The following is a 27,187-nucleotide window of genomic DNA, read 5'->3' as shown; positions in this document are numbered from 1 at the left end:
GCACCCCAAAATCGGTGCAATGCTTTTAATGGAAAGTCACCATGAGAAAATTTCAAATTGAGAATCAAGCTACTGAAATTTTGTATTTTAGATCTGATCCTTTGTGTCCCTGGATGTATAATTTTAAGTCTCCAAGTTTCAGTTACAGCTGGACTAGATGATGCTTGAGATTCCTTCTAATTCTAAATAGTCTAAGCTATATGCTATCTCTTTTCCTTTTAATATATTTTTTACTTACTTTAAAGTCATAGTGGTTTAAAGGAATGATTTTACAACGAGGAACAAAGGGGGTCTATTTATATTCTATTCTTTATCAGTGTATTTTCTTTTCTTTGTTTTTATAAATTTATTTATTTATTTATTTTTTGGCTGCGTTGGGTCTTCGTTGCTGGGTGCGGGCTTTCTCTAGTTGTGGCGAGTGGGGGCTACTCTTTGTTGCGGTGTGCGGGCTTCTCATTGCAGTGGCTTCTCTTTGTTTCAGAGCACAGGCTCTAGGCGCATGGGCTTCAGTAGTTGTGACACACGGCCTCAGTAGTTGTGGCTCACGGGCTCTAGAGCACAGGCTCAGTAATGGGTGGCACACGGGCTTAGTTGCTCCACGGCATGTGGGATCTTCCCGGACCAGGGCTCGAACCTGTGTCCCCTGCACTGGCAGGCAGATTCATAACCACTGCACCACCAGGGAAGCCCAGTGTCTTTTCTTAATAAGAACAACGGCTAGACAATATAAGAGACCTATGAGGAAATATGGGGAATGTTTATGTTACCACAATTTTTTTGGTATCTACAAAACATGAACTACACCTAAGTTTGGTGACTTTGACATTCACGTAGATTATGAATTGTCCATTAAAGCTGACACATGTATAAAAATCTTAGAGGAAAACATAAGCAGAACACTCTATGACATAAATCACAGCAAGATCCTTTTTGACCCACCTCCTAGAGAAGTGGAAATAAAACCAAAAATAAACAAATGGGACCTAATGAAACTTAAATGCTTTTTGCATAGCAAAGGAAACCACAAACAAGATGCAAAGAAAACCCTCAGAGTGGGAGAAAATATTTGCAAATGAAGCAGCCGACAAAGGATTAATCTCCAAAATATACAAGCAGGTCATGCAGCTCAATATCAAAAAAAAAAACCCAATCCAAAAATGGGCAGAAGACCTAAATAGTCATTTCTCCAAAGAAGATATACGGATTGCCAACAAACACAAGAAAGAATGCTCAACATCACTAATCATTAGAGAAATGCAGCTCAAAACTACAATGAGATATCACCTCACACCAGTCAGAATGGCCATCATCAAAAAGTCTACAAACAATAAATGCTGGAGAGGGTGTGGAGAAAAGGGAACCCTCTTGCACTGTTGGTGGGAATGTAAATTGGTACAGCCACTATGGAGAACAGTATGGAGGTTCCTTGAAAAACTAAAAATAGAACTCCCATATGACCCAGCAATCCCACTACTGGGCATATACCCTGAGAAAACCATAATTCAAAAAGAGTCATGTACCACAATGTTCACTGCAGCTCTATTTACAATAGCCAGGACATGGAAGCAACCTAAGTGTCCATCGACAGATGAATGGATAAAGAAGATGTGGCGCATATATAAAATGGAATATTAGCCATAAAAAGAAATGAAAGTGAGTTATTTGTAGTGAGGTGGATGGACCTAGAGTCTGTCATACAGAGTGAAGTAAGTCAGAAACAATTACCATATGCTAACACATGTATAGAATCTAAAAAAAAAACAAAGGTTCTAATGAACCTAGGGGCAGTACAGGAATAAAGACGCAGACGTAGAGAATGGACTTGAGGACACAGGGAGGGGGAAGGGTAAGCTGGGATGAAGTGAGAGGGTAGCATTGACATATATACACTACCAAATTTAAAACAGATAGCTGGTGGGAAGCAGCTGCATAGCACAGGGAGATCAGCTCGGTGCTTTGTGACCACCTAGAGGGATTGGATAGGGAGGGTGGGAGGGAGATGCAAGAGGGAGGGGATATGGGGATATACGTATGCATATAGCTGATTCACTTTGTTATACAGCAGAAACTAACACACCATTGTAAAGCAATTATACTCCAATAAAGATGTTAAAAAAAAAAAAAAGCTGACACATGGCAAAGAAGAAAAGAGAGAGACCTTCTCTTTTTGCAGAGAAGGGATCTTCTCTTTTTAATGTTTGGTCTTAAAATATCACCAAGAGTATCTTCCCTACCTTTGCAAAGGTTAAAGATACTAACGTTTAACTTAAAGCAGCTATTTTCAATTCTGTAACATCCTATACTTGCAAACCAGTTTACAAATGTTTCCATGCCACAAAAATCAATATGTTGTTACAGAATTTTGGGGGGGTGAAGGAGATATATATTAATAAATTCTACAAAGTGCACATCCTATAGAAACTGCTTGAAAAGAGTCAGTGAGATTTTTCCTCCCTACAGGGAAGGCTGTAGAGGGGAAGAAAGGGACTTCCGTTTTCTATTTAAACACCAGATTCCAAGTGGGCTACAATTTCATTAATGCCGACACCAAATCCTCCTTGGGAAATCTCTCCTGATCAGCTGCTTGAGAAGTTGTTTCCTTAATGCTGAGAGAACAATAGTGCTTAGCAAATAACATAACTGTCTAAAATTAAGGATTATTATTTTTTTATTCTGTTTCTTTGCAAATCATAAAAGCAATTACTCCACAGTAAGCATTGGTTAACTATGAAGTTTATTCAGAAACTCTAGCATGGGAAAGAAGAGAGAAAATCTAATTAAATCTTTAATGCATAAAACTATAGTTCAGTTTTACAACTCATAGTTTAGTTATTTAAATGACAGTATTAATGAAAACGCAAAGGTTCTCGGGGTAAATTTAGAGATGTGGCTCCTGGTGCAAGTTCCATGGTGAGAACCCTGACCTTTGGGAAGCCCCTGTACACCCCAGAGCCCCACTTTCTCTTTTGGAAAATGAAGAAACTGGCCTGATCTCTAAACTCTCTTTTAGCTCTGACACTGTAGGATCAAATCCAAATTCTAATTCAGCAATGAAAGCACTGAAAACTCCCTATGTAATGAGGCCAAAGACAGTTTCAGTTTTGGTGAGCAGAGCATTACACCATTGTTCTTGATGCTGATTAGACACAGAATACCATCTGCAAAAATAAAGCAAGTGCCAACTCAAAAAAAAAAAAAAAAAAAACACATGGATTTGGAAGGCTTTTGATAATCCCCTACATCACTCCTGCCATAGCAGAAGTCAGATAGAAAGCAAATGCCGCAGACTACAATTCACATGATCCTCCTCTCAGGACAGCTGCTCGCAGAGGCCCATTTTGCTCAAAAACGAAATCTTCATCTTCCCCGTGGACAGAGAATGCTGGGCATCAACCCCCTGGTCTGGACTGTCCTGTACAAAATGAAAGAGACACAGCACTCTATGTGGCAAACACACTGATGCTAGAATTCATTCTTGGACGTATAAACTGAAAACCAAGACAGCCCTGAGGTCTGAATCCCAAATATAATCTGAAAGTGGATGGGGCTGCCTACTTTTTTCAAGGTTTCATATCATTTTCCTTTATTACACAAGCAAGTCCACCACAAGGGTGTTTTGGTGGATAGGAGGAAGCGATTGTGCTACCAGTGAAGTAGAGGCAGGACAGATGTCGTCTCCCCAGCCCTGAGGTGGACTCTTGAGTTTGCAGAGACTCACACCTCAAGCACAAGGCCTGCTGCCCTCCAATAGGGACGCTTCTGCTCTCACGGCTGCGCTGTGGCCTTCTCGTGCTTTTGTCTGTAATGGAGTCTTCTCAGGGGAAGCAAGAGAATGGATTATTCTGCTCTCTTTTCTTTTACCCCAAGTGGCCGTTACAGTGCAAAAGGAGAGGTCCTGTCAGGTGTAGAGCTACAGAATCTTTAGGTTTAAAACCAGAGGAGGAAAGAATGAGATTAAGCTTTTGATTTTCTGACAGGCGGAGAAAAATAGAAATATTTATTGTAAATATAAATCAATATGAAAAGCTCTATATACAACTAAATTCTCAAGGTCATGAGACCCTCTGACTTATGTAAAGACATTTAAAAAAGGAAAAAAATGGTCATAACATTCAGGAACACATATTAAGCACCTACTATGTCTCAGTCTATGTTATAAACACTCCACAGGAATCATTCTACTTAATCCTCCTCACAACTCTGTGATGTAAGGGTGACTATCATCTGCATTTTTCCGTGTGGGAAAACCGAGACCACAGACATTAAATAACCTGCTCAAGGTTATGGAGCAAATGAATGTCCAACTAAGAAACAGCTAGTGTTTTTTCTTTATTCTTTTTTTTTGGTTAAATGTCTCATTCCTTCATTTTTTTTTAAAATAAATTTTAAAACTCCCATTGGTGAAATCTGGACATATATTTCAAATATGCAGATTTAAATAACATCACTAATAATAATTTTTCAATATTAAAATAATATTTAACATTTGGTATAGGATTTCCACAAGGTCTGTTATCTAATTAAATTAGTCATATTTTGTAAAGAAGACAAAAGAGGAGAAAGAGATTTACCCAAGATCACACAAGATCATAGCCAGACAGGAATTAGAACCCACGTGCTGACTTTGAGTCGCAGTGCTTTTCCACCCAAAAGATGAAGTTTCATGATTCACAGATACTGAGCTTTTTTAGAACCAACTCTATGTAGTAGATATAATTTATGATGTAGTTGATATTTTTTACGGTAGTAATGACTTTTGACAGACATCTTAAAAACTACCTTGAATATCACAAAATTCAAAACTTCCTGGGTGAAAGAATTCCAGCAGGAAGGAAAACAAAATAAAACAAGACAAACAAACAAAAAAACAAACCTTTAAAATGGAGTGCTTGCGCATAGAGCAAAGAGCAAGTGAGATCAAGTTTTTAAGCCTACAATTGTGCACAGTATCCCTAGGAGTGATTTTGACATCTTGGGGAACATTTTGTGATCTGACCTTTTGCAATCATTGCCTGCAGTTGCCTGAATTCGGATGTTCTTTTTCCAGCTGCTTTCAAAGTCATTTTAGAAAGCTTGGTATTCTGGTAACATTAGGTTTCTTAACCTCTGTGGAGTCTCTTCTTTAAGCAAATGTCAGTGCCTGGGTTAGACTAAGCACGTCTGCCTTCAAAGGCAAAGTTATGCCAGGCCCATTGAAAGAGTGAGAAAAAAAAAAAAAAAAGAGAAAATAAAGTATTTTTGCTAATATGCTTATTTCTCCAGAAGAGTTTTCTGGGTTTTGAGGTACAATTACTAATAATATTTCTCTTTGTCTCCTGACTTTGAAACCATTTGTGAGATGCATTCATAAATTCAACAGAGAGTTCAAATATCATCTTCATTGCTGGTAGCATTGGTTTAGAGGATAAATTTGTAGTCAGACTTGGGATTCTCACTATATATCTCATCCAAATCTAATCTTTGGTATTAACCAACTCAAAGGAGAGTTGGGTGTGCAAGACCAACATACTTGCTTAACTGGCTGGCTCCAGCTGAGTCCCTGTAGTAGGGACTAAGTGAGCTAAAGCTCTAGATTAACCTCTAAAAATCAGTCCATGGTTTGACTCAGGTAGAGCTAACCAAATGGAGAACAGACACAAGTGACTGTGAGATCCATCTAATAAGGAAACACAAGTAAGGAAATTGGCTAACTGTGCCAGTTTCGTCAATCAGATAACATAGAATGAATAAATTGGGAAGAAGTCAGCAGGGAATGTTTTCTTTCCAGTACTTCTGAAAGGGTGAAAATTCCTATTTAATAGGTCAGGAAAAAATGAGAGATGATGAAAACTGTGGCTGCTTATGCCTAAAGACTTCATTTTCCAGGGGCTGAACTATGAACCATGCCTTTTCCTACTGGGAAGTCTTGCTTCTTTCCAAAGACGATGACTGGGATTCCTACTCATTTCCTGAGGAGGACCGTCTCATCATTTCTGTGCCAGAATGGCACAGTATAACATATTGGTCACTTTTCTGTAGCCCTGGGATTACAACTGTGACAGATCAATTGAAATTTCTACTTACAAGGATCATGAAGTCCTTCCTCAGCTAGCATGTACCTAAGGTTGACTGGAAATAAATGACTGCTATCTTTCTCAGGATTTCTCGGATTTTCACTGATACCTCCATTAAGCCAGTCTAATTTTCTTATCAAAGTTGACAGACAGATATTAACTCTAGTATGGTGTGTGTTCCTTATTGGTATCTCTCTTCTGAGCTATTAAAAATATTTCCAGTCAGCAACTTGAAGCCAGGAGAACTAAGTGGAATATGAATTCACATTTTAAAATGTTACCTGAAATGAGACTTCTCAAAGAGAAACATTGTGAGATCTGGTGGCATCACTGTAATCTGCTACGTAAGGAGTAACCACACATAAAAGGACATTTTGTTACCTTTCAATACCAAGCCATGTTGCTATGTAATTAGTCTGTACTTCAGAGTCCAAGTTGAACAGAAAAGAATATGTAATTTTTGTGACATAAATTTGTGAACTATGTTAACATGATGAGTTCATATAAACAAGAACAAGGCTGACTTCTTAACTATTGTTCCTGACAGTTGCAGGTAGCCTTTTAACAGAGGCTAAAAAAAAAAAAAAGAAAAATCACTGAACAGGAAGCTGCATGTACTACTCATCTATACATTGTCTCTGAAAGGTTACAAAACACTTTCCCTACCATTAGAAAATATGGCTTTTCACCACAGCCTTAGTGATAGGTGTGATTATCCCTATTTTACTGGGAGAATTTGAACAATTTACCCAAATCCCTGCACCTTGTTAATGACATCACTAGTACCTGAATTCTGGGACTGGATCCTGTATATTTTCCACTACAGTGAAGTACTCTGCCCTTATGTAAAACACGTTTTACTATCAGATGTTTGTAAGAGTTAAGTTTAATTACACTGGGACACTGCATTTCTTTTGAATGGATCAAAGTAGCAAATGCATTCATTTGTATCTTCAGCTTTAGATTTCTGAGACAGAGTTGTTTTATTTATACAAATCCCAAGGTGGATTCATTTGTTACAGTGTTGGAATTTGATGATGGGCTCAAAATTACAAAAGCCGCGTTGAGCTAGGAATCAGTGGTGGCTTTTTCAGAGGGTGAGGAAGAGAAGCTATTACACTAATAAAAAGAGTGTTCTAGAAAGGAGTGCAGAGAACTGAGATCTTAGCAAATACCTAGGTCCTGTTTGAACCTAGAAAAAACCACTATCTCGAGGCTTTGCCAATATTGAATTTCCTTTCATCTAGAGCTGTTCTCCAAGAGGAGAATTCTAGAATGGTTGTTAAGTTAGGCTGGCATTCTAGACAAATGAATTTCAATCCTCCTAAAAGTAACAGGTCTATTATATAAGGTTTAAGAGCAAATGAAAGGAATTTTTCTTGTTATGATTGAGGCCCCCAGTCATCCATACCAGCTTTCTATATTAACCCCATTCAGTAATTGCTCAACTTTCTGCTTTTTTGCTTTATCTCCATGATCCTTACCACTGGCTCAAAATGGGCAGGCTGTTTACTACAAAAAGAGTACTGGTTTGGGAGGCGGGAGTCTTGGGTCTGCCACTCTGTGTCCTCGGATAAAACACCTGTCTTTTTCAATGGGTCTCAATTGTTTAACCTTGAAGAGGATAGACTTGATTGATATAAATGCTAGGGCCCTTTCTAACTTTAATTCTCTTTTGAATGTTTAGTAGCACTTCTATGCTTGTATGTGCCAGAATGGTGTTAATTATATTCCACAGATTACACTACTTTGTAATCATAACTGACATTAATAGGTCTTTTCCTGTGTGCCAGGAATTTACCAGGCACGTTATATATCTTAACTCTTTTTATGTTCATGATAACCCTGTGAGGTATATTCTCTTATCATCCCTACTTTACAGGTAAGGAAGTCAAGACTCAGCGTTAAGGCACTTGCCTAAAATCATACAACGAGTGAGTGACAGGACTAGAACTTTTGAACCCAGCCTGACACCACAGTCCTTGCAGTGGATGCTTTTGACGTCCCCTCCTTCCCATTACCTTTTCTGAGCAGGCGCAACCATTGCTCAGGTGCTGCAAGGGTTGGCTGCTGACAGCGCGTCACCGTCCGCTTCTCTGGAGGACGGCCTTTGACCAGCAGAGAGCCATATGAACTAGGAGATTAAGACCACCCCACCTTAGCCTGCGGAGTACAAATGACTGCTGCTCTGGCCTCAGGGTGGGACTAACTCTGTGGCGCAGTTTGTTCCAGAACCTCCTGGAAGCTCTCCTCCTCAGGCTGAAGCAAATCCATGCTTAGCTTTTTTTCTGCTGCCCTTGCCTGCTTCCCTCACTCCCCATTTTCTAACAGCTAAACCCCAACAAGTCACCCTTGCAGGAATTCTGGACTCCACCTTGGCTTCTAACTTGAAGCAGCTCCTGTTCTTCAAGACAAATCTGTGCTCCCTTTCCTCAGTGCAGAAGTCAGAGGGAGTCTTGAAAAGATGGATTTAGCCTGGAAAATAATTATAAATTACACTTTTTATTTTTCATTGTATTCTCCCCAATTGCCATTTTGTTTTTTTCATTGCCATATGAGCTAGAACAAACAACAGATGAAATAATAATGGTGAAGTTTTGAAATGAAAACACTCGTATTAGACTTAACGTGGAAGACTGTGATGGCTGTTTCAGCCCTCTGTCCTCTTCCCTCCCTAAGTGCATCTAGCTGAGACGCTCAAATCACCAATCGATTCTTTAATAAGCATTATGCAGCCACTCTGATGCAGCTGATTTTTCTTTTTTTTTTCTTCTTGGCAAGCAGCTAAGATTACTAACAGCTCACTGTGACCTTATATCCACATCTCTGGGGATTAAGTTCAGCAAGGTATCCAGTAAAAAATATTTCCAGAAGCAATAATTTCTAAAGTAATGTTTAATACTTTAAAAGCCCATGTTGATTTCTGCCTTGGTCTTAAATGCTTTGGGTGTATAGTTGATCCGGAATTTTTTTTCATGGCCATCTGAGCTACAGCATTTATTCATTTAACGAATAATTGTTGAATTCCTTCTGTGTACCAGGCACTGTACTAGATGCTGAGAATGAAATAGTGAGCTAAATAGCTATAGCTACTTCTGTCATGGAGCTCATGGGTTAATTATAGTCTAAAATGTAATTCAGTATTCACACCAATCATATACTTCCAATTAAGATCAGCTCTATGAGAGTCTTGTGGTGCTATGAGATCTTACTGAGAACATCTGATCAAATAATGGCTTCTCTGATGATGGGATACATTAATTGACATCTGAAGAAAGAATGGAGTTAAGTAGAGATGGGGATATTAGACTTTGAGCTGAGGGAATCAGCATGTGAAAAGACCCTAACGTGAGAGGTAGCAGGGAGCATTTAAGGAACTGCAAGAACCCCAGCTGGAGTGTAAAGAAATACTATTTAAGATGAAGCTGGAGAATAGTCAGGGAAAAGACGACACGAAGTCTTACAGGACAAGTTAAAGACTTTTAATGTGTGCTGATATCAATGGACAACAGTGGAAGGGTTTGGAGGTATATGTATATGACATGATTGGAGGTGTGGAAAGTATTGCAGAAATTGGAGGCAACATAGACAAATAGGACAAAAGAATGAACAGTACCCCTCGGGAGAGCAGAGGGTAAATCAGGTTGGGTGGGCATAAAATGGAGAGATTATAAATGGTGTGAGACACAGCTGGGATGGTTCATTGTGGACCAGGGCAAAATGGACTAGAATCATGTGTTGAGCAGAATGGATTTTATTCTGAAAAATTTGAAGGGAATGGCATGAGCATAAATGCATTCTAGAAAGATTAGCTTAGACCAGCACTGTCCAACTGAGCTTTCTATAATTTAGTAATTTTTATAATTTTATAAATAAACATATAAATAGCTGTTAAGCACTTGAAGTGTGGCTTGATCAACTGAGGAAATAGAATTTAAAATTTTTTTTAGTTTTCAATTTTACTTAAGATGGCTACCACTTAGCACAGGTCTAGTCACAGTACAGGGTATATGTGTGTAGTGTGTGCTGGTGTTGGGGGCGGCTGGAAGGTTGGAATGAGGAAAAGGATTGAAGAGATAAGCTGGGAATCTGGGAGAGATATGATGCCAGGAAGAATAAAGACAGGAAAATCATAGAAGCATGAAATGAAAATATTTAATTTACTTTGTCTAGGGCTTAGAGAACATGAAGGGAATAATGAGAGGGAGAGAAACCTAGATTAAATTCAAATTACAGATAGCCTAGCATGCCACACTAAGGAGTTTGGACTTTCTGTGAAGAGGAGCATGGATCTCTAAAGGTTTGGGAAGATTGACATTTAAGCAGAACTTTCAAAAATGTGCTTGCCAGAAACTTCATCTAATCAGGGTGTGTAAGATGAATTAGCATCTGTGTGTTTTATTAGAGTCCTTGTGCCTTGGAGTAGTGACACTATATTCATATGTCTTTCTTAGCCTGAGGACTCCCTCATGGCAAAGATTACAGTTGCTATTTTGCCCTCTCTTGACTTCCAAGGACCTAGTTGCCGGAAAGATGTTGAATGTAATTCCAGAAGAGCTGAGAGCCTAAGCCATGACTGGGAATGGTTGGTGAGTGACAGATGCAGAAACACTTGGGAGTGACATGCATAAAAGTTAGCAGCTGATTGAATCTGAAAGGCTTTTCTCTCCCACAGTGCTCTAGGTGCATAAAGTCAGGGATTGGGATTCTGCCCAAGGACTGGGTATTCTACTCATATTTTTGGGCACGGAGCAAATGTTGAAAAACACTTGGTGCCAATTGAAAGGCAATATTTAATAAACATTTTTTTTTCAGTGTTTATTCCAAATATCTAGAAGTAAAATATATTGTTATGTGCTTCCAGATTACCTTCCAGTTTACGTCAGTGTGCACCCCTACCGAGAGTGTGTAGCTCTGTTCTCTGTCCATGTTTTGTCAGTACTAGAAATTACCAGTTTACTTTTTTCCCTGATATGATAGGCTAAAAATGAAATACTGTGATTTTACTTTGCATTTCACTGATCACTACTGAAGTTGAGAATCTTTTCTTCTATTTAGTATCTATGAATTGTCCATTCATTTTTTTCAGCCTAGTTAAAAATGTGGGTCTTTTTCTCAGTAATTAAGAGCATTACTTATGTATCAGTGATATTAGCCTTTGATTTCGTATTTATTTGGGAAATATTCAAATGTGGTATTTTGCCTTCTAAAATGATTTAAAGGAAAAATATCTATAATACAGAAGTTCTAAGTTTTACATGGTAAACCTGTACTTTTTTTCTCCTTTATGTTTGTTTTATGGTGTACTTGACAAAGCCTTTTCCACACTAAGGTTATGAAGATGTTCTATTATATTTTTTCCTTATGTAGTATTTATATTCATGCTTAAATTTGAATCTTCAGTACATCTTAAATTTATTGTTGTGTGTTAGGTGAGGTACGGATCTAATTTCAGAAAACCCTTTTCCTAAATGAAGTTGTAGCCAACAAACTCTCCTGCCTGCCTGTGGTCAAAACCAGCCCTATGGAATTATGCCTCAGATTCAATGAGGAGTGATAAAGGAAGATCTACTGCATTGTCTCAACACATCTCTGTCTGTCTCTCTGAGTTGTAGTAAGAGACAAAATAATCTTGTTCTCATTTAATCCATTTAATTTAGAATCAGTCTGTGAGATTCCATCGGTCTGTATCTCCACATTACCTTATATAGTGCTCTTTGCATAAAAGTGATTAAAAATATTTGTTGACAAATAAAAAAGAGACTAGAGAAAGGAATGTAAGGAAGAGAATATTAACACTAATTATGCCTTCAACTTAACCTGGTAGGGAATATATACTCTATTCAACTATATTTAAGTGGAGTAAGAAACTTGGAAGAGGAACAAAGTGGTTTTAGTTTTTTCAGCATCCTGACAAAACGTTTAGGAGGTTTAAAGATAATATTTGCAAACCATACAGCCCAGTGTCTGCACACAGTAGGTCCTCATTCCTGGTAACTAGAAAATAGTTATTTTATTATTTCAGGCATTCACTGGAGGGGAAGATGTATCTATCATGGAATCTTTAAGTTTTTAAGAGGAGATAGCTTCATGTATGAAATAAGAGCCTAAACACTCCAATAAGTCTGAATTTTAAAGCTTTCAAATGGTTAACATCACAACTGAAAAAATAATAACTGAAGTTCATTATTCACTGAACTGTTGCTGTCTTCCTAAAACTAGACATAAGAATCTTACAAAAAATAAAAACTGAACATTAATGGGTGTTATTCAACTTATATGTCCTCTCTACTCAGTCATAGCCTGTGTGTGTTACATTCTAAATTAGGACAAAAACAGGGAACCAAACTAATTTATAAAATGCTATGACTTTAAATATCATATGTTAGAATAAATCAATAGAGAGAATAAATTTGAAGTGGCTGAAATAACCACCTTTGACTTTAAACCTTTTGGGCTTGGGGAAATCACTGATGTGGCACTTTCAGGAGATTTGATTTTATAGGGTTCTCAGCCGGAGAGTTTTTCAAAATACAAAAAGTGATAGAGCCTTAGATATAAGACAGGCATCAGGCTGTCACTGTGAAGCTGCTTTGCTTTTAAATGGCCTGTTCCCAAGTTTGAATCCATAATCTAGTGACAGAAAAGCTTTGGATTTGCTGGCAAAGATGAAAGATACTCAGAAGCTATTACCTTAAAATAGAAATTGATAGATAAATAGGCTGTGGAAGTTTAGATTCTGACCTAAAGGGAAGTGGAGAATTATATTGAGATAATTATCTGTTCACTTGAGGCAAAATTAAAGTTCACCTTTAAAAGGAGTCAGATCATTAATGCCAAAGTGTAGATTCTCATTCACTTACATGATAAGGAGTAAAAAAGGAGTTACTAAAATTGTCTAGATTTATCTAAAATATTATAATTCATAAAGTTTCATTTAAACACATGTTTAAAATATGCAGAGTATTCTCAAGGACTTGGAAAATAGGGAGAAAAAGTGCCCCTGAATATTATTATTTAAAAAGAAAACCTCTCTTTCTTTGTGTTTCCTATGTAGAATAAGAAACTTGAATTTGCCTCTGGTATTGTGATCAAAGAAACAGGAAAGAAAAAGATAGATATTAATAGGGATCATCTCAAGTTAAATGTCTTTATTCCTCAATCATCGCCTGCATCTGTTATATTCTAAATTAGAACAAAAGCAAAGACGAAACAAATTTATGAAATGCTATGACTTTAAATAGCTTAAGCCCAAATAAATCAACACAGAGAAGCATCATCTCAGGGAACTAACCAAAATCTAGTTAAGATCAATAAGAAAATTCCTACCTTTAACTTTTCAGGGGTAATTGCTAAATAATGGCTAATTACTGCTCTTGGAGAGGGAACCAGTGTTCCCATGGGACTAATTCCCTAATTCACTAATTCCCTAATTAGTGTCTGGGTCACTAATGTTGCCTTAACCAGGATACTGAATTAGACAAGTGACAGTCCATCAATGCACCGAAGGGCAGTATTAGGAGGTATTCATAACCCCACTTAGGAAACAATGCAGGGTGAGGGGAGTCTTTACTCCCTTGAAGAGTACCCAGTGAAGGGTCTTCCATCTCAGCAGCTTAGAAGGGTGTGGAGTGAAGCTTGAGAGGGGGAAGGAAGAAGTGGACTAAGTAGTAAAAATTCACCCAGCTAAGTCAGTCTTCTCCCCATGAAGCTTCTAAAGTGCCTTATTTTCGAATCAGATCTAAATCATCTAAGTAAGGAGAGAAACATAGACATGAAGCCAAGTAATTCAACTAAAACACATGATTGGGATTTCATTGTCCATGCATTTTAGGACAAATCACAATTTAGTAAAGAAAAAAGAAGCAACATTTGAAAAGTGGTCTCATGTTTTGCCTCACATTAGGAGAGCAGATATAGTCTTTGAAACTGATGTTCTCTAACAGTACTATAAAGAAACATAAATATATAGTAACTGGGATATGTCTCTATAGTATATTTTCTAACTTCAGAAATTAAAATTTTGTAGAATTTCACTTGGAATCATACAAAATGAAAGACATGGAATTTTAAAAACAATGCATGCATCATGATTTTAACGAATCAGAGACTTGGGATTCTGTCACATTACATTGTTCTCATGCATAGCTATATGGTCGTTCTTGGATTCCTTGATTACTCTCTGTATTATTTACGTAAACTCCTTTGTAACCCAAATGTTCCAGAATACAACTTCTTGATTTTTGTTTCTTTCTCTATATTTAAATATATAAAAATATTCATTCATTTAATCATTTACTCAACAAATGTTACTGAATGCCTGTTTGGAATCAAGCAGGATACTGAGTACTGATAGGGCAGTGATGGGCTAGAGTAGGCACAGTCTGTGGACTCCTGCAAATAAAGTCTAATAGGTGGGACAGATATTACAAAAATAACCACACGAATGAATGAGAAATTACAAACTGAAGTTAACTGCTATGAAGGAAAATCACAGGATTCGACGGAAATATGAGAAAATGTCTCAGCATAGAAATGTGGTTATAAACTGAGTAAAATAGTCATTTATTAGTACCAAGCACCAGGATATTTCTCTCTGGTTTGTATGGAGAAAGGTCCTGAGAACAAGAGGAAATTGTTACAAACCTTAGGATTCATTGCAGGCAAGAAAGGCACAGAGTAGAAACACTGTTTATTTCCCTCTCCACCAAACAAAAAATTTCACATTGTGTGTATTAAGTAGGCAGAGAAGACAATGTCAAAAATCACAGGAAAGAAGAAAATAGGAGCAATGTGCTCAAAAATGTTTCCTTCCATCAGTAATCACATTGCTTCTAAAAGGATCAGAATTCAGTACAGGTTGGGTTTTGCTTTTTGTCGTTTTTGTTCTTAAAACAGGTGGGTTAAAACTTTCAAGTGCACGTAAGAGTTATATACATGCTTATTTTCAAGCACTTTCCAATTTTTTAAGGGTTTTCACGGCCTATCTTTGCTCTGTTCCAGGAGATTACGTGGTCATGACTGTCTATTTTGACCTGAGCAGAAGAATGGGATACTTCACCATCCAGACCTACATCCCCTGCACACTCATCGTTGTCCTATCCTGGGTGTCCTTCTGGATCAATAAGGATGCTGTTCCAGCCAGAACTTCTCTAGGTGAGACACAATTCTTTGTGTTGTACTGTCCCAAGGTAAGTACCAAATATGACTAATCCTTATTCCCCTTTAAAAATTGACTTGCTTTTAATTCAGTCATCAATTACATAGAAATGCCATTTGTTTCATTTCAAAGAAAACTAGCATGTTAAAAAAAAGAAGCAGTGTATAAAGTTTCCTAGTTTTGTTTTGCTAAATTACCTCCATAGGCTTTCTTCAGTAAGTTTTTAAATAAACTGGGGGTTGGGGGGGGGGAAACTTTTCTTTTCAGTAGATTTTTTTGTTTTGATCTCTGGGCAGTAGTACAGTAGAGCTGCTCACACCAGCTCATGAGAGCTGATTGTGTTTATCTTTTCCCAACGTTGTGTTCAGTGATGCCACATTGGTAGTGAAATCAACCAAGGTGAAAATATTAACAACACGGAAATAGGCAAACACTAAAAATCAGGGGCACTTTTTTTCTAGGGAATCAATTGTTACACATTTACTAGCATACCACTGGCTATTGATTAATTTCAACATGCATAATTATCGTGACATTTGAAGACATACATACACAGTAATTGGCTCCTTATAGAAGAACCATTGAAAAGATTATTTTGGGGAAAACATAATTACCTGTGAAATTCTGGGACCCCTCTCTCCACTTTTAAGATTATTTGCAATTTGCTTGATCTCTTGTATATGGTGATATCTGTCTTGGAGTTTCACATCTTTTTCCTCACACAAGGAAAGAGGACTCACGTAGATTACGACAAAGCCACAGACTCACAGGGACACTGGAGGCTAGGCCCATGAATAAAATTCTCATACTACATAAAATTTCCTAGAGACTTAACTACTGAAAAATGAATTATAAAACCACTGTCCTCTTTTATCATCAGTATGAAAACTAGAACTATATTTCTTGCTCACTCTTTGACTAGAGAGGCAGTATCATGTAATAGTTAAGAGCTTGGATTTTGAAGTCCAGAGAATCTGGATTTCAACCCACACATATGGTATGGCCTTGGATATGCCCTTTAGTCTCTGCAAATCACATTTTACTCACATGTGAAACATATATCATTTCCTGTACCTAACTGTGGGGTTTTATTAGGTGAAATTAGGTATTCCATGCAAAGTGCACAAAGCATAGTAGGGCCTCAGAAATGTTAGCAATTATAGTCATTTTCTGACAAAGTGATCTGTACCACGTTATTAAAACTGAGGGCAGAAATGATTACTGGGAAAAAAAAGACATCATTTGCATTTTTGTTCTCCTCCAAACCTAATTTAGTCTCCCATCTGTTTCAAAATAAAGTTATTTTGAGTTTTTCTGTTATATGAGGTACTTTATGTTACAGGCTCTATTTAACAATTATAATGTCCTGTCTAATGCTACATGCTAAGACAAACCCAAAATATGCTGAGTCTATTACTTTAGGACTATTACCTGTGATTGTGAGTAGTGTATTGCATTACATGCTTATATGTCTGTTACATCAGAATGTAAATGTCTTTTTCACTCCCAGTATAGTGCCTGGCACATGGCTGGTACCTCAATGATTATTCAAGGAATGTATGCACTTATGAACGGATGGAAAAAATGCACTGATGCATTCCAATCTACCCATTCCAAAAATATTTTAAGGGTAGGATTTTAAATCAATTTCTTCTCTTGAAGTCTAGTTCCTGCTGGTCAAAATCCCTCTTAAGACCACCCTAGTAGCTCATTTCTACCACTTATTCAATGAGTGCTCACTGGCAAAAGACCATGGTGGGAGAAGGGATCAAGGTGAGTGGGCTGAGGAATGAGGGACGGGTCCCCAAGCACATAGCAGGTAGGTGCTCCTCTTATTTGTTGATCATTTACTATAAGTCAGGCGTCTTCAACATGGTCCCCATGCTTTTTCTACTCTTCACAACAGCTGCATGTAGAAGTTGTAATGATAGTAAAGGTTATTATCGCACTTTTAGAGCTAAGGAAGCAGAGGCGCTGTAAGGTTAAATGACATTTACAAGGTCACACAGCCAGCAGATAGTAGATCTGCACCTTGGCTGATTGATACCTAGATTTGCTCTGGGTGAGACCTTGTTGAAGGTCAGCTGTGGGAAAAGGTAGGGTGCTGAGCTGAGCTGGTTTCTCTGTTTTAGCTTTGCTGTCTCACTTCTTTAGATCAGTGCTTCTTAGATTTAACTGCACATTTAAGTCAGTAGGGGGCCTTTAAAATTACAGCTGCTGTAGTCCAACCCCAAGAGATGCTTATTTGTTGACAGCATGGGCTGGGTGTCAGGATTAAAAAAAAAAAAAAATTCCCAGGTGATTCTAATGTGCGAACAGGCTTAAGAACACTGACCTAGATTTCACTGAGTCCAATTACCTTTTCCAGTGTTTACAATCAAGAGTTGAACCAGATGATATTAAACACCTGTGAACTTCAAGTTTATCGCCATAGAACAGTTAGAGAGCCAAGTTGTTTGATGAGTGAGATAAATATACCCATGTGGCTCAGAGATTGACTGCTTTCTAAACTCAGATCACCACAGGATGGGGAATATTCATTTTGGAACTTACAACACTTGAGTATAGTTTGGTACATAAGTGGTAGCTGGTGAGGTTTAATCATGATGTAAGGATGATGGATGAAACAAGGACAAGACGAATTGATATTTTTCACCCGTTATGAGGTAACGTAACATGCCTGAAGAGCTTACTTCATGCCAAGACTGGAGGAATTGAAAAAAGCTATGGATGTTTTTCATGTATCTCAGGTAAGAGAACTCTAATTTCTTTGCTTGGCAAAACTAGGCTTAAAAACCACATTAAAAACAAACAAAAAAACCACATCAGGCTATCTTGCTGCTGGTAAATCACTTAAAACTACCATTTGTCTATTCTTCATTGTTCTCTTCTCTGTGGCTCCAGGCAGACCGGAAAATATCTTGAAGCATTTTTTGAAGAGTCTTCTTTTACATGGCTGGGATGAACTTCCATGTAGCCTAATAATATGAGACGGGCCACATTGTCTTAAGTGAACTTATCCATGGTATCTACTCTGAATATTGACATTTTCACTTCTCATAGGTCATATGTGGTTTGAGGCCTGAATGTGAAGTGAAGACCAAAGTGCCAATTTAGTTTTGAAATTCCCCCACAAAAATATCAGCTGTGATTAGGTATCATCAAAAACTTCTACATGAATTAATGTATAGACAACCTAAGTGAAGCTTTTTTTAGTTTGAGAAGCAGATCTTTCTTCTCTAAAATAAATGATAATAACACCTTCTATTTATTGAGACTTTACTAGGAATTGTCTCTCTATGTGCATTATTTAATTTAGTCTTCCCAAGAGCCTTAGGGAGTTCCCCCAGTCACTACCATCCTGTTTGTAATTGAGAAACTTGCCCATTCTTATGTTTCCATCATGACAACATGGAAGACCCACATATCTACATCATATCCCAAATTAGGAATTTACAGTAGCTCCCAAGTGTGTGGTGCTTCATCCTGCATATTATGGACCTATTTATAGAGAGGAAATACAACAATGTGGTTCAGAGCATTGTGTTTAAAGAGTCAGACTTGCTAGGCTTGTATGTCATCTCTATCACTTAACTAGTTTATTCCTTCTGTGCTCAGTTTTTTTCACCTGCAAAAAAAAACAAAACAAAACAAAACAAGGATAACAGTGCTTACCTCATTGTGAGGATTTTGTGGGATAATTAATTATACAAGTACTTAACGTAGTACTTGGCCAAAGGAAGAGATTCTTAAGTGTTAGATACTGTTCTGTGCAATTAAAACTATCTCCCCCAAGTCATCAATGTGGATTCCTATTTTCAAATGTAGGTTGAGTCTCTAGTCTTTCATATATACACTATTCTTCAATTGTTTTATTTATTCATTTGATATTTATTGAGTCCTAGCACTATACTCACTATGGGATTACAATGGACATCAAGATACATTTCTTATCTGTTGTCACAAAGTATATAGAATAGACAGGGAGATGGAAGACTCCATGATCACTAACAGATGCAGAAATTTAGACTGTTGAAGTGACTTAAGTTCCTATAACTGGAGCTATAACCTATGCAGATACTGAATCTGTGTTGCCTTTATTATAATTAACATAGCTATTACAGAAGGTAAGCCCCTGACCCTTCCCCTGTAGATACATATAGGTTGTCTTAACTTTGTTCTTTGTTATTAAACAATTATTGGGGGGGACTAGTTTGCTTGGGCACTGTTGCACAAGGGGGAAAAGAAGTGTTTTGAAATCAGACATTTAATTTTTGTGTTTAAATCCTTCTGCTACTTTACCGTCTGACATGGCGCTGGTCCTTTAGCCTCCTTTTCCTCAACTATAAAATCAAAATGAAAATATCTGCTGTAAAGATTCAAAGAATGCACATAAAATGCTTATCAGAGTGCCTGGCATGAGGAAGTTTTCAGTAAATATTAGTTATGATATTACTTCTGAGATACCTATTTTCATCACAGATAGCCTCTAAAGAATTTATCCATCAGAACATGTCAGTCACGCACAACGCACCTCCTCTTTTTAATACATTTAAATGACTTCTCCTTGCACTTTGAATACAATGCAAACTCCTGTGCACGCTCTGCGTGATTGAACTTCTACTTCCCCAGCGTCATCGTGATTTCCCCACCCATCCCCAGAAGCCAGGTATTTTAAAAATTCAAAACCAGATAAGGCTTCCCTTCCTCAGAACCTCCCTTTAATTTTTTTAGTGCTAATAGCCAAAAGGTTGGTTTCTTCTAATTTTTTAAGCTTCACCTTAAATATCACCTCGTCAAAGAGGCCTTCCATCTAAGTAGGTTCTCACCATCCCTGCTCTTCTGCATGGCACATACCATAATTTGTAATTATACTTTTCTTTTCTTGATCCATGGTGGTGTCTGTCTTTCGCCGAAATACAAGGGACATATGGGCAGGGACCATGTCTGTTTTATTTCTCAGCACATTTTCAGCACGTTTCTCAGCACATACGGTAGGTGATACATAGTAGGCAGGCAGTACACATCTGTGAACTGAGTGAATGAATTTGAGTTACACCTCCTTTCCCAATACTGAGGTTGCTCCTCAGGAGTCACAAAACACATTTGGTTTCATTAGTGACACAGTTATCCAACCTGCTGATGTGGTCACACGATCTGTTTTATTGTGTCTTCCTCCAGGCATTACCACTGTCCTGACCATGACTACCCTCAGCACCATTGCCCGGAAGTCGCTCCCCAAGGTCTCCTATGTCACGGCAATGGACCTCTTCGTATCTGTTTGCTTCATCTTTGTCTTCTCTGCTTTGGTGGAGTATGGCACCCTGCATTATTTTGTCAGCAACCGGAAACCAAGCAAGGACAAAGACAAAAAGAAGAAAAACCCTGTATGTATCATTTCTTATTGGGACCTTTGACATTTTTATGCAGAGAGGTCACCTGGTTTTGTTTTGGTTTGGTCTTGCTTAGCCTATCTGCAGCTGTCCACACTTTGGGCCGCAAGATGAAAAGGGACTGTGTGAGTTTGGCCAGGCCATAAGGATTCGTTAAGGTCGTCAGTTACTTGGGAGAGACCTGATTCACTAAGGGAGACTCTTGCTCTCTTTATTTCATTGGGAGTATAACCATGGCTGAACAATGCATTCAACTTCTAGTAGCTTGTTATTTTAGGTTTCAGTGATTTTCATCTTTCTGCCTCTTAACTAATATTTTTAAATTATTGACGTTTTAACTTAAATTTTTCATCCAGTGATTTCCAATAGGAAGCCACAAGGTTCTTAAAGTTTCGGGGGTCACCACACTCTTGCAAATAATGTGTGTGTGTGTGTGCATTGCCGGAGGACTTCTATTGGTTTTATAGTTAAAATGTATTTTTTTAGCCTCCCTTTTTCATTTTCTCATATATAAAATGAGTATTACAAAAAAGACATATCTTGTGAGGCTGCTGTGAGGAATAAATGTGGTAATGGTTGTAAAAACCATTACATAGAACCTTACATTTATAGTTGATGACAGTGGTTGATGCTGATGATTTACGCGGTTACCAACCTGGATTGAGTTCAATGACTTGGAAACAGGTAGGATGGCTTCACCTTGCCACCTAGCTTTAAATAGAGTTGATGAAGCATAAATATAAATGCCTAAAGCAACTGTCTTTTATTATGGATGTTGAAAAGAGCATGTAGCTACCCATTTGCCCACTTAAAAACACAGTGTTTGGTTCATAGGAGGAGGCCCCATGAAAATTAAGGTCCATTTCCTTACAGTACTGGGGCAAAGGAACTCCTGAATTTATAGCCTTTCCTGGTCTTCTGCTTTAAGGGCTATGAGGGTCATGATAGTGGCCAGCTTTCTGACCCATGGCCTTTGGGGAGCTGAATTATAACCACAGAATCTAGCCGATTCTAGATTGCATCCTGATGCATCTCCAGAAACCCAGGTGAAAATTCTACAAATTGCACATGTTTATTTGAATGTAAGACATTATAACAGGTGAAGAAGCATCATTATTCTTGACGATTAATGCAAAAGAAATTATCTTTAATTGCCCAAATATTCGCTATACTTTATGCAGCCCTTTCTTTCTCTGTCTGTATTGCCTCTCTTTACCTTTGCATTTTCTCTATCCTTAGTTTATTTTCCTTGTTGTGTTGTTTTTTGTTTTCTCCCCCTCCTTCACTTGCTATTTCATTTTCCCCCAAAAGATGGGTCTATTGACACTCAGCATTATTACCTGCCAGTAGAAACAAGGATGTGAGGACTGGCTTAGGACAAAGCCCTCTGGTCCTCTCTATTGTGGAGTGGATTTTGTTGCAGAGATAGAAACACTTGGATTCCTTAAGCCAGGGTCATGAGATGGCAGAAGAAAAGAAGGCAGAGGAGAAAGGGAATTAAAGAACCTGCAAAAATGAAATTACCTGAGAACTTCATGCATTTACCCCTTTTAAGCCAATTAGATGATTTATCAGAGAACTATCAAGAGCCCAAGCTGTGAATGAGAAGCTGAAATTTCATTTTCCCATTTAATATGCCCTTGGGTTCATTGTGTCAAGGCTCTCCTAGTAAGGCCTCCTTGATCATAATTAGAAAATAAAATCAGTATTTCTGTACAGGGAAAACGGGCAATAGAAGGCTTCCTCACACATGAACAATACTGGCTTTTGCAGTTAGATCACTGTGGATTAATTTACTGAAAATTTCACTAGCAATAAATCAATCAATCACCAAATTTCATTTTCCAACTAACTTTAGGCATATGCTTTATTCCAAGCTCAGAACTGTCCTTCTGTGTTTACAATTTCAGTTCATTTCACTTGCTATGCTTTCAAAATGTATTTTTAATTTATCTTATTTTGTCTCTCTCTTTTTTTTTTTTCTTTTTTTCTTCTTTTAATTAAAAAAAATGCGATTCTCTTTTCTGTCTACAAACCCAAAGCTTCTTCGGATGTTTTCCTTCAAGGTATAATGTTTTTTGGAATGGAAATTCACTGCATGCAACTGCTGAATTTAACTATTAATGCTTACATGGTGTTTTATTTATTTTTTATGAGCAGACATTTAAGCATTCCACTAGAGATAACACATTTAAGATGGAGAAAGTTCTATAGATTTCTAGAATTGATTCAGCAACCCTACATTAATTCAGAGGTTTTGACCTAACGTGAGGCTAAAAATATCTCTAAGCTCTATGAGATGTCATTAGTAAAGTGGGCCTCTTTAAACATCAAAGCCAAGACTTACCCTCTCTTCTCAGATAAAAATGGAATCCAGTTTCACTGGTTGTACCTACCACGTTCCATATATACCACATATGCCCATATATACCATATATGCCCTAAAATTTGACTCTGTAAATCCTAATTCAACAAAGGATTGTTTTTCAATAAGTACATGCAATAATCTCCACTGACCTGAACTCTGTCAGTTCTATAAAAATAATACAGTCTTTTTGAAATGCTTTAAGTTCAAACAAACACCCATCCCTTCCTTCCAGGGTGATCCAGGGGCCTTTGGCTCTATCATGCAATATTTAATGAGACTTCTATTCTCAGCTGAATTCTGATAGCTGATTCACAGACAATACGATTTGTATTTGTATTATCCTAAAACGAACTCATCCAAATTAACATTAAATAAATGTTTGAGTTTTCTAGCAATTTTGTAATTGGTGCAGCAGCAAAGATTAGATTAACATTTAGTTAATTGGTACTAGTTTCTTCTCATGCCAGACAGAGTTTGATAGCTAGTAACATTTAAAAAAATGTTTCACTCACATGTAGGTTAATATTGCTGACATTCTGAAGCTTCTAAATGGTGAACGTTAGACAAAGTACTTATATATTCTGTTAAAACATAAGTAAGTCATACCATTGTGGTATAAACTCAGGAAACTTCTACATTTATATATATCTTGACAGTTTCTATTAAAAGCATTTAATACATTTGCTCAGTGTAATGGGGTTAGTGTTTGCCTATATAGAGGAGCATGACACAAAATTTGATTTCAAAATTGACGCGTTTTTATTTCTCTGTTCTACTCATGTGCAACACCATTAAATGCCTTCATGTAACCAACCTCACATCTAATATTTACTAGAATAAGATTCCATGTAGTTGTTTGATTTAAATCTTTAAACTTTGAGTTCTTTTGGTGCTCAATCTTCTTGCTATAGCTATTAGCTTGGTGGTATTATTTTCAGCTGCACTGCTTAAGCTCAAAATTTGAAATCTGCAAATGTGCTATCCTTCTAAGTTCAATTTTACCATTGTAGATCATGATGTCATAGCAATTCCCTGAGTACTCATTTTCAGATTCATCATTCACATTGGTGACACTGTGGAGAAATGGTCTAGGATTTAGCAAGTATAACTAACTCTGATCCCTCTCCTTCCCTACCCTTATCTCAGGCCCCTACCATTGATATCCGCCCACGATCAGCAACCATTCAAATGAATAATGCCACACACCTTCAAGAGAGAGATGAAGAATATGGGTATGAGTGTCTGGACGGCAAGGACTGTGCCAGTTTTTTCTGCTGTTTCGAAGATTGCCGAACAGGAGCTTGGAGACATGGGAGGATACATATCCGTATTGCCAAGATGGACTCCTATGCGCGGATCTTCTTCCCCACTGCCTTCTGCTTGTTCAATCTGGTTTACTGGGTGTCCTACCTTTACCTGTGAAGAGGTATGGGTGTTACTGATGTGGGTCTTACTCACTAAATCTCATGGAGGGAGAATGTCCTTTCTAAGTCCACTTATATAATCCCCTGAGTGGTTTATAATACTCTGAATTTGTTTCTATGTTCTAACCTGGTAAATTGTATTCATGTCATATTGTTTGCACCCAACTCTCCTGTGGTAAGTAAGTGTAATTTGAGCTATACTGTTTGCTGTGTCTCAAACCTGCAAGGCAAAGTGAAATTAGAGCAAGAACATTGAAACCAGATTTTTTTTTCCACTAAAGGAATTGCAATAGTGAAAGCCATGACTGTTTACAGTGGTGGTATCCTTACTCAATTCAAAATACAATTAGATGCAAAAGATGCAAAACTGTATCCTCTGTTCATCTGGGGTCAAGTTGTGGTAAGTTTGATCCCAAAAGGATATCTCCCTTATTTGAGAAAAATCACAACTTGCTTTAAATATAGGAGCCTATACTAGAAATCTATTTCATCTCCAGCCCAAGATATGAGGAAAATTTCCTCCACATCACATGTACAATGATGTAAATATTTCAATAACGTAGAATGCTTCAAGTTTAATGCATGCATCTCTCTAGAGCCAAACAAATGGATTGAAGTTAACATCATAAAGTATTGTCTTTTATTCTGTGTCTTTGGGCTGTAAAAGAATCATGAATGTAATTATAAGGGTTTGGGATTTGGAATTGGAGGGAGGAATTTTCTCTACCTTCTCCCTCATGCATGAAGATTCAAACATCTTATTTTTTTCTCGTATGACATATTAAAACACCTTAAGTAAAATACAGACTGGATAACTGACATCTGCCACCTCGAAATATGCCCAGTTTCATAGAGAATAAAGTAAATGTGTGTGCTTGCTGCTATTTTTTCTTCCTTTTAGGATGATAGGTCATACCAGAACTTACTCTCCATCTCAAGATCTGCTTCTAGTGACTGTGAGTGCCTCGTGGGCAGAATCCTTGTCATTTCCTCGTTGGGTCCTCAGCACCTTGTATAGTGCTTGGCACATAGCTGGCGCTCAATAAATGTGGTTGGAAGTGAACTGGCTTTATATGCTTCTGGTGAATCTCTCTGAGCTGGTCTGGAACCAGTGATTCATCTTTTCACATAGGCATTATGCAGTGCTATTTGATCTCGTAGAAGTAAACAGAAGGATCCAAAGAATTTTGGCTATTTTTGTTCATTATCAAACATTTACTTTAGGCAAAGTCCATACTCCTTTTAGAACAATATTGACAGCCTACATTTATGTACAGAAATGAGTCTATAGGGCATAATTAGAACCTGTGTATTATTGTTCCAGGTTTGGAGGTGAGTCAGCTCTGACCCATCCACCCTTTCACAGAGGACACATGGCAGGCATAAGCAGGAGTCACACCTGACTGGTGTTCAGAATGGAGTAATCTATGCTCTGTGAAAACCAAAATGTACTGAAGTTAACATTTAAAAAATGAAAGGACAAATGAAAGACTTACATGGAGGTTGAGCCTATGACTGTGTCCTCATTCAACGATACTGTATTCGCATGAAGTGGTGGTCCCAGGCTTCAAACATGATGAGTTGAGCTCCATTTTCAGGTACTCATCCTGAATCCTTATTTTTCTAAAATAGCACCCTTTGCAAGTTCTTCCTTTTGGCAATCATTACTCTAAGTCAGAATTCAATCATAGCTATAGATAATCTAAAAAGAGTAGAAAAGAAGAGAAAGTGGCATTGTTAATAGAAAACCATGTAAAGTCATGATCAAGTCATCCGGATGAATCTTGAAATACATTTAGCTGCCAATTTTACAAACCTTTACTGTACCAGTGCTCTAGTATATAACCTCAAACACATGTAAATAGAATTAATTATTTTCTTGTTTTGAATTGTTAACATATTAAATGTTGACTCTTTGGGAGAGTTGTTGGCAAATTTTCAATGACGAGAAACATGTTATTATTGTCCACTTGAAATGTATTCCGTTAATGGGGACACTCAAAAAAGCTAGCTTTCCAATGTGTGCATAATATTGGCAACATGAATATATATTATACATAATCTAATTCTTAATTCTCAGCTGCTCCTGGTCTATGTATTTGAAAACCTTTTCACAAAGGGAATTGCTTAATATGTGGACTTTTACAATAAAAATGCTGCATTCTAATCTATGGTGTGAGGTCAGTGGTCTCGTTGGACTTGTTTGTCTTAAAGAGTGTGACCCCTCTTCCCTGTATGTGAATTTTATTTGTGAGCAGTGTGATCATGTTTTGCATGATAATGCTCCTCACTTCAAAGAAATTAAGAGATGTGTTTGGGGTGTGGAGTAGATATACAAGACAGAAAAGGTATGAAGTGGGTGAAGCTCAAGACTTCTGTGCCTAAAACTTTGGTGTGGTTAAGAATATGGACAATGGTGTCAGACATCACTGGGATCCCAACTCTACCACTGACCAGTTGTTTGACAACTGTCAATTCAGCCTTTATAAGCCTCCATTTTCCCAGCCGTAAATTAGGTATAATAAGGCCACCCCATGTGGTGACACCAGCGCTCTGCTGCCATGCTCCTCCCACTCCCATCAAATCAGCTCTCTAAAAGCATCAGCACTATTCATATATGTCTTAAATGTGGCTCTGTAGCATGCTGTTTCATTTTTAGAGTACTTGAATTGCAAACCTTCCTTTAAACTATAGGCTGAAAATCCAAATCTCCTATTGAAAGAAATCTCACAGATTATTTTCACAGCCAAAGAACCCTTCTCTGTAGCCCCCAAAATTAAAAATATAGG

The 27,187-nt window shown here is 37.6% G+C and overlaps 1 protein-coding gene and 1 long non-coding RNA gene across 3 annotated transcripts in view; one reads left to right on the top strand and one right to left on the bottom strand.

The window, feature by feature from the left end:
• GABRG2 (gamma-aminobutyric acid type A receptor subunit gamma2) overlaps window positions 1-26,565 on the top strand; it is a 125,416-nt gene extending 98,851 nt beyond the window's left edge. Inside the window, exons 7-10 of one of the 2 annotated variants that reach the window (XM_036849171.1) lie at window positions 15,057-15,209; window positions 20,395-20,600; window positions 22,649-22,672; window positions 24,121-26,565. In XM_036849171.1, the coding sequence (XP_036705066.1) occupies window positions 15,057-15,209; window positions 20,395-20,600; window positions 22,649-22,672; window positions 24,121-24,396 (659 nt within the window). In that variant the 3' untranslated portion in view covers window positions 24,397-26,565. The remainder of the gene's footprint in view (window positions 1-15,056; window positions 15,210-20,394; window positions 20,601-22,648; window positions 22,673-24,120) is intronic. The other variant, XM_036849172.1, reaches the window with a different exon arrangement.
• Window positions 20,459-24,268, bottom strand: LOC118893518. The gene is made up of 3 exons (XR_005019481.1): window positions 24,181-24,268; window positions 21,947-22,049; window positions 20,459-20,537 (listed from the first exon to the last, which is right to left on the bottom strand). It is a non-coding gene; the product is annotated as an uncharacterized LOC118893518 (long non-coding RNA).
• Window positions 26,566-27,187: the final 622 nt, after the last annotated feature.

Source organism: Balaenoptera musculus, chromosome 3 (assembly GCF_009873245.2).
Source record: "Balaenoptera musculus isolate JJ_BM4_2016_0621 chromosome 3, mBalMus1.pri.v3, whole genome shotgun sequence".
Classification (NCBI taxonomy): Eukaryota; Metazoa; Chordata; class Mammalia; order Artiodactyla; family Balaenopteridae; genus Balaenoptera; species Balaenoptera musculus.
This window is presented reverse-complemented; position numbering and strand designations above follow the sequence as displayed.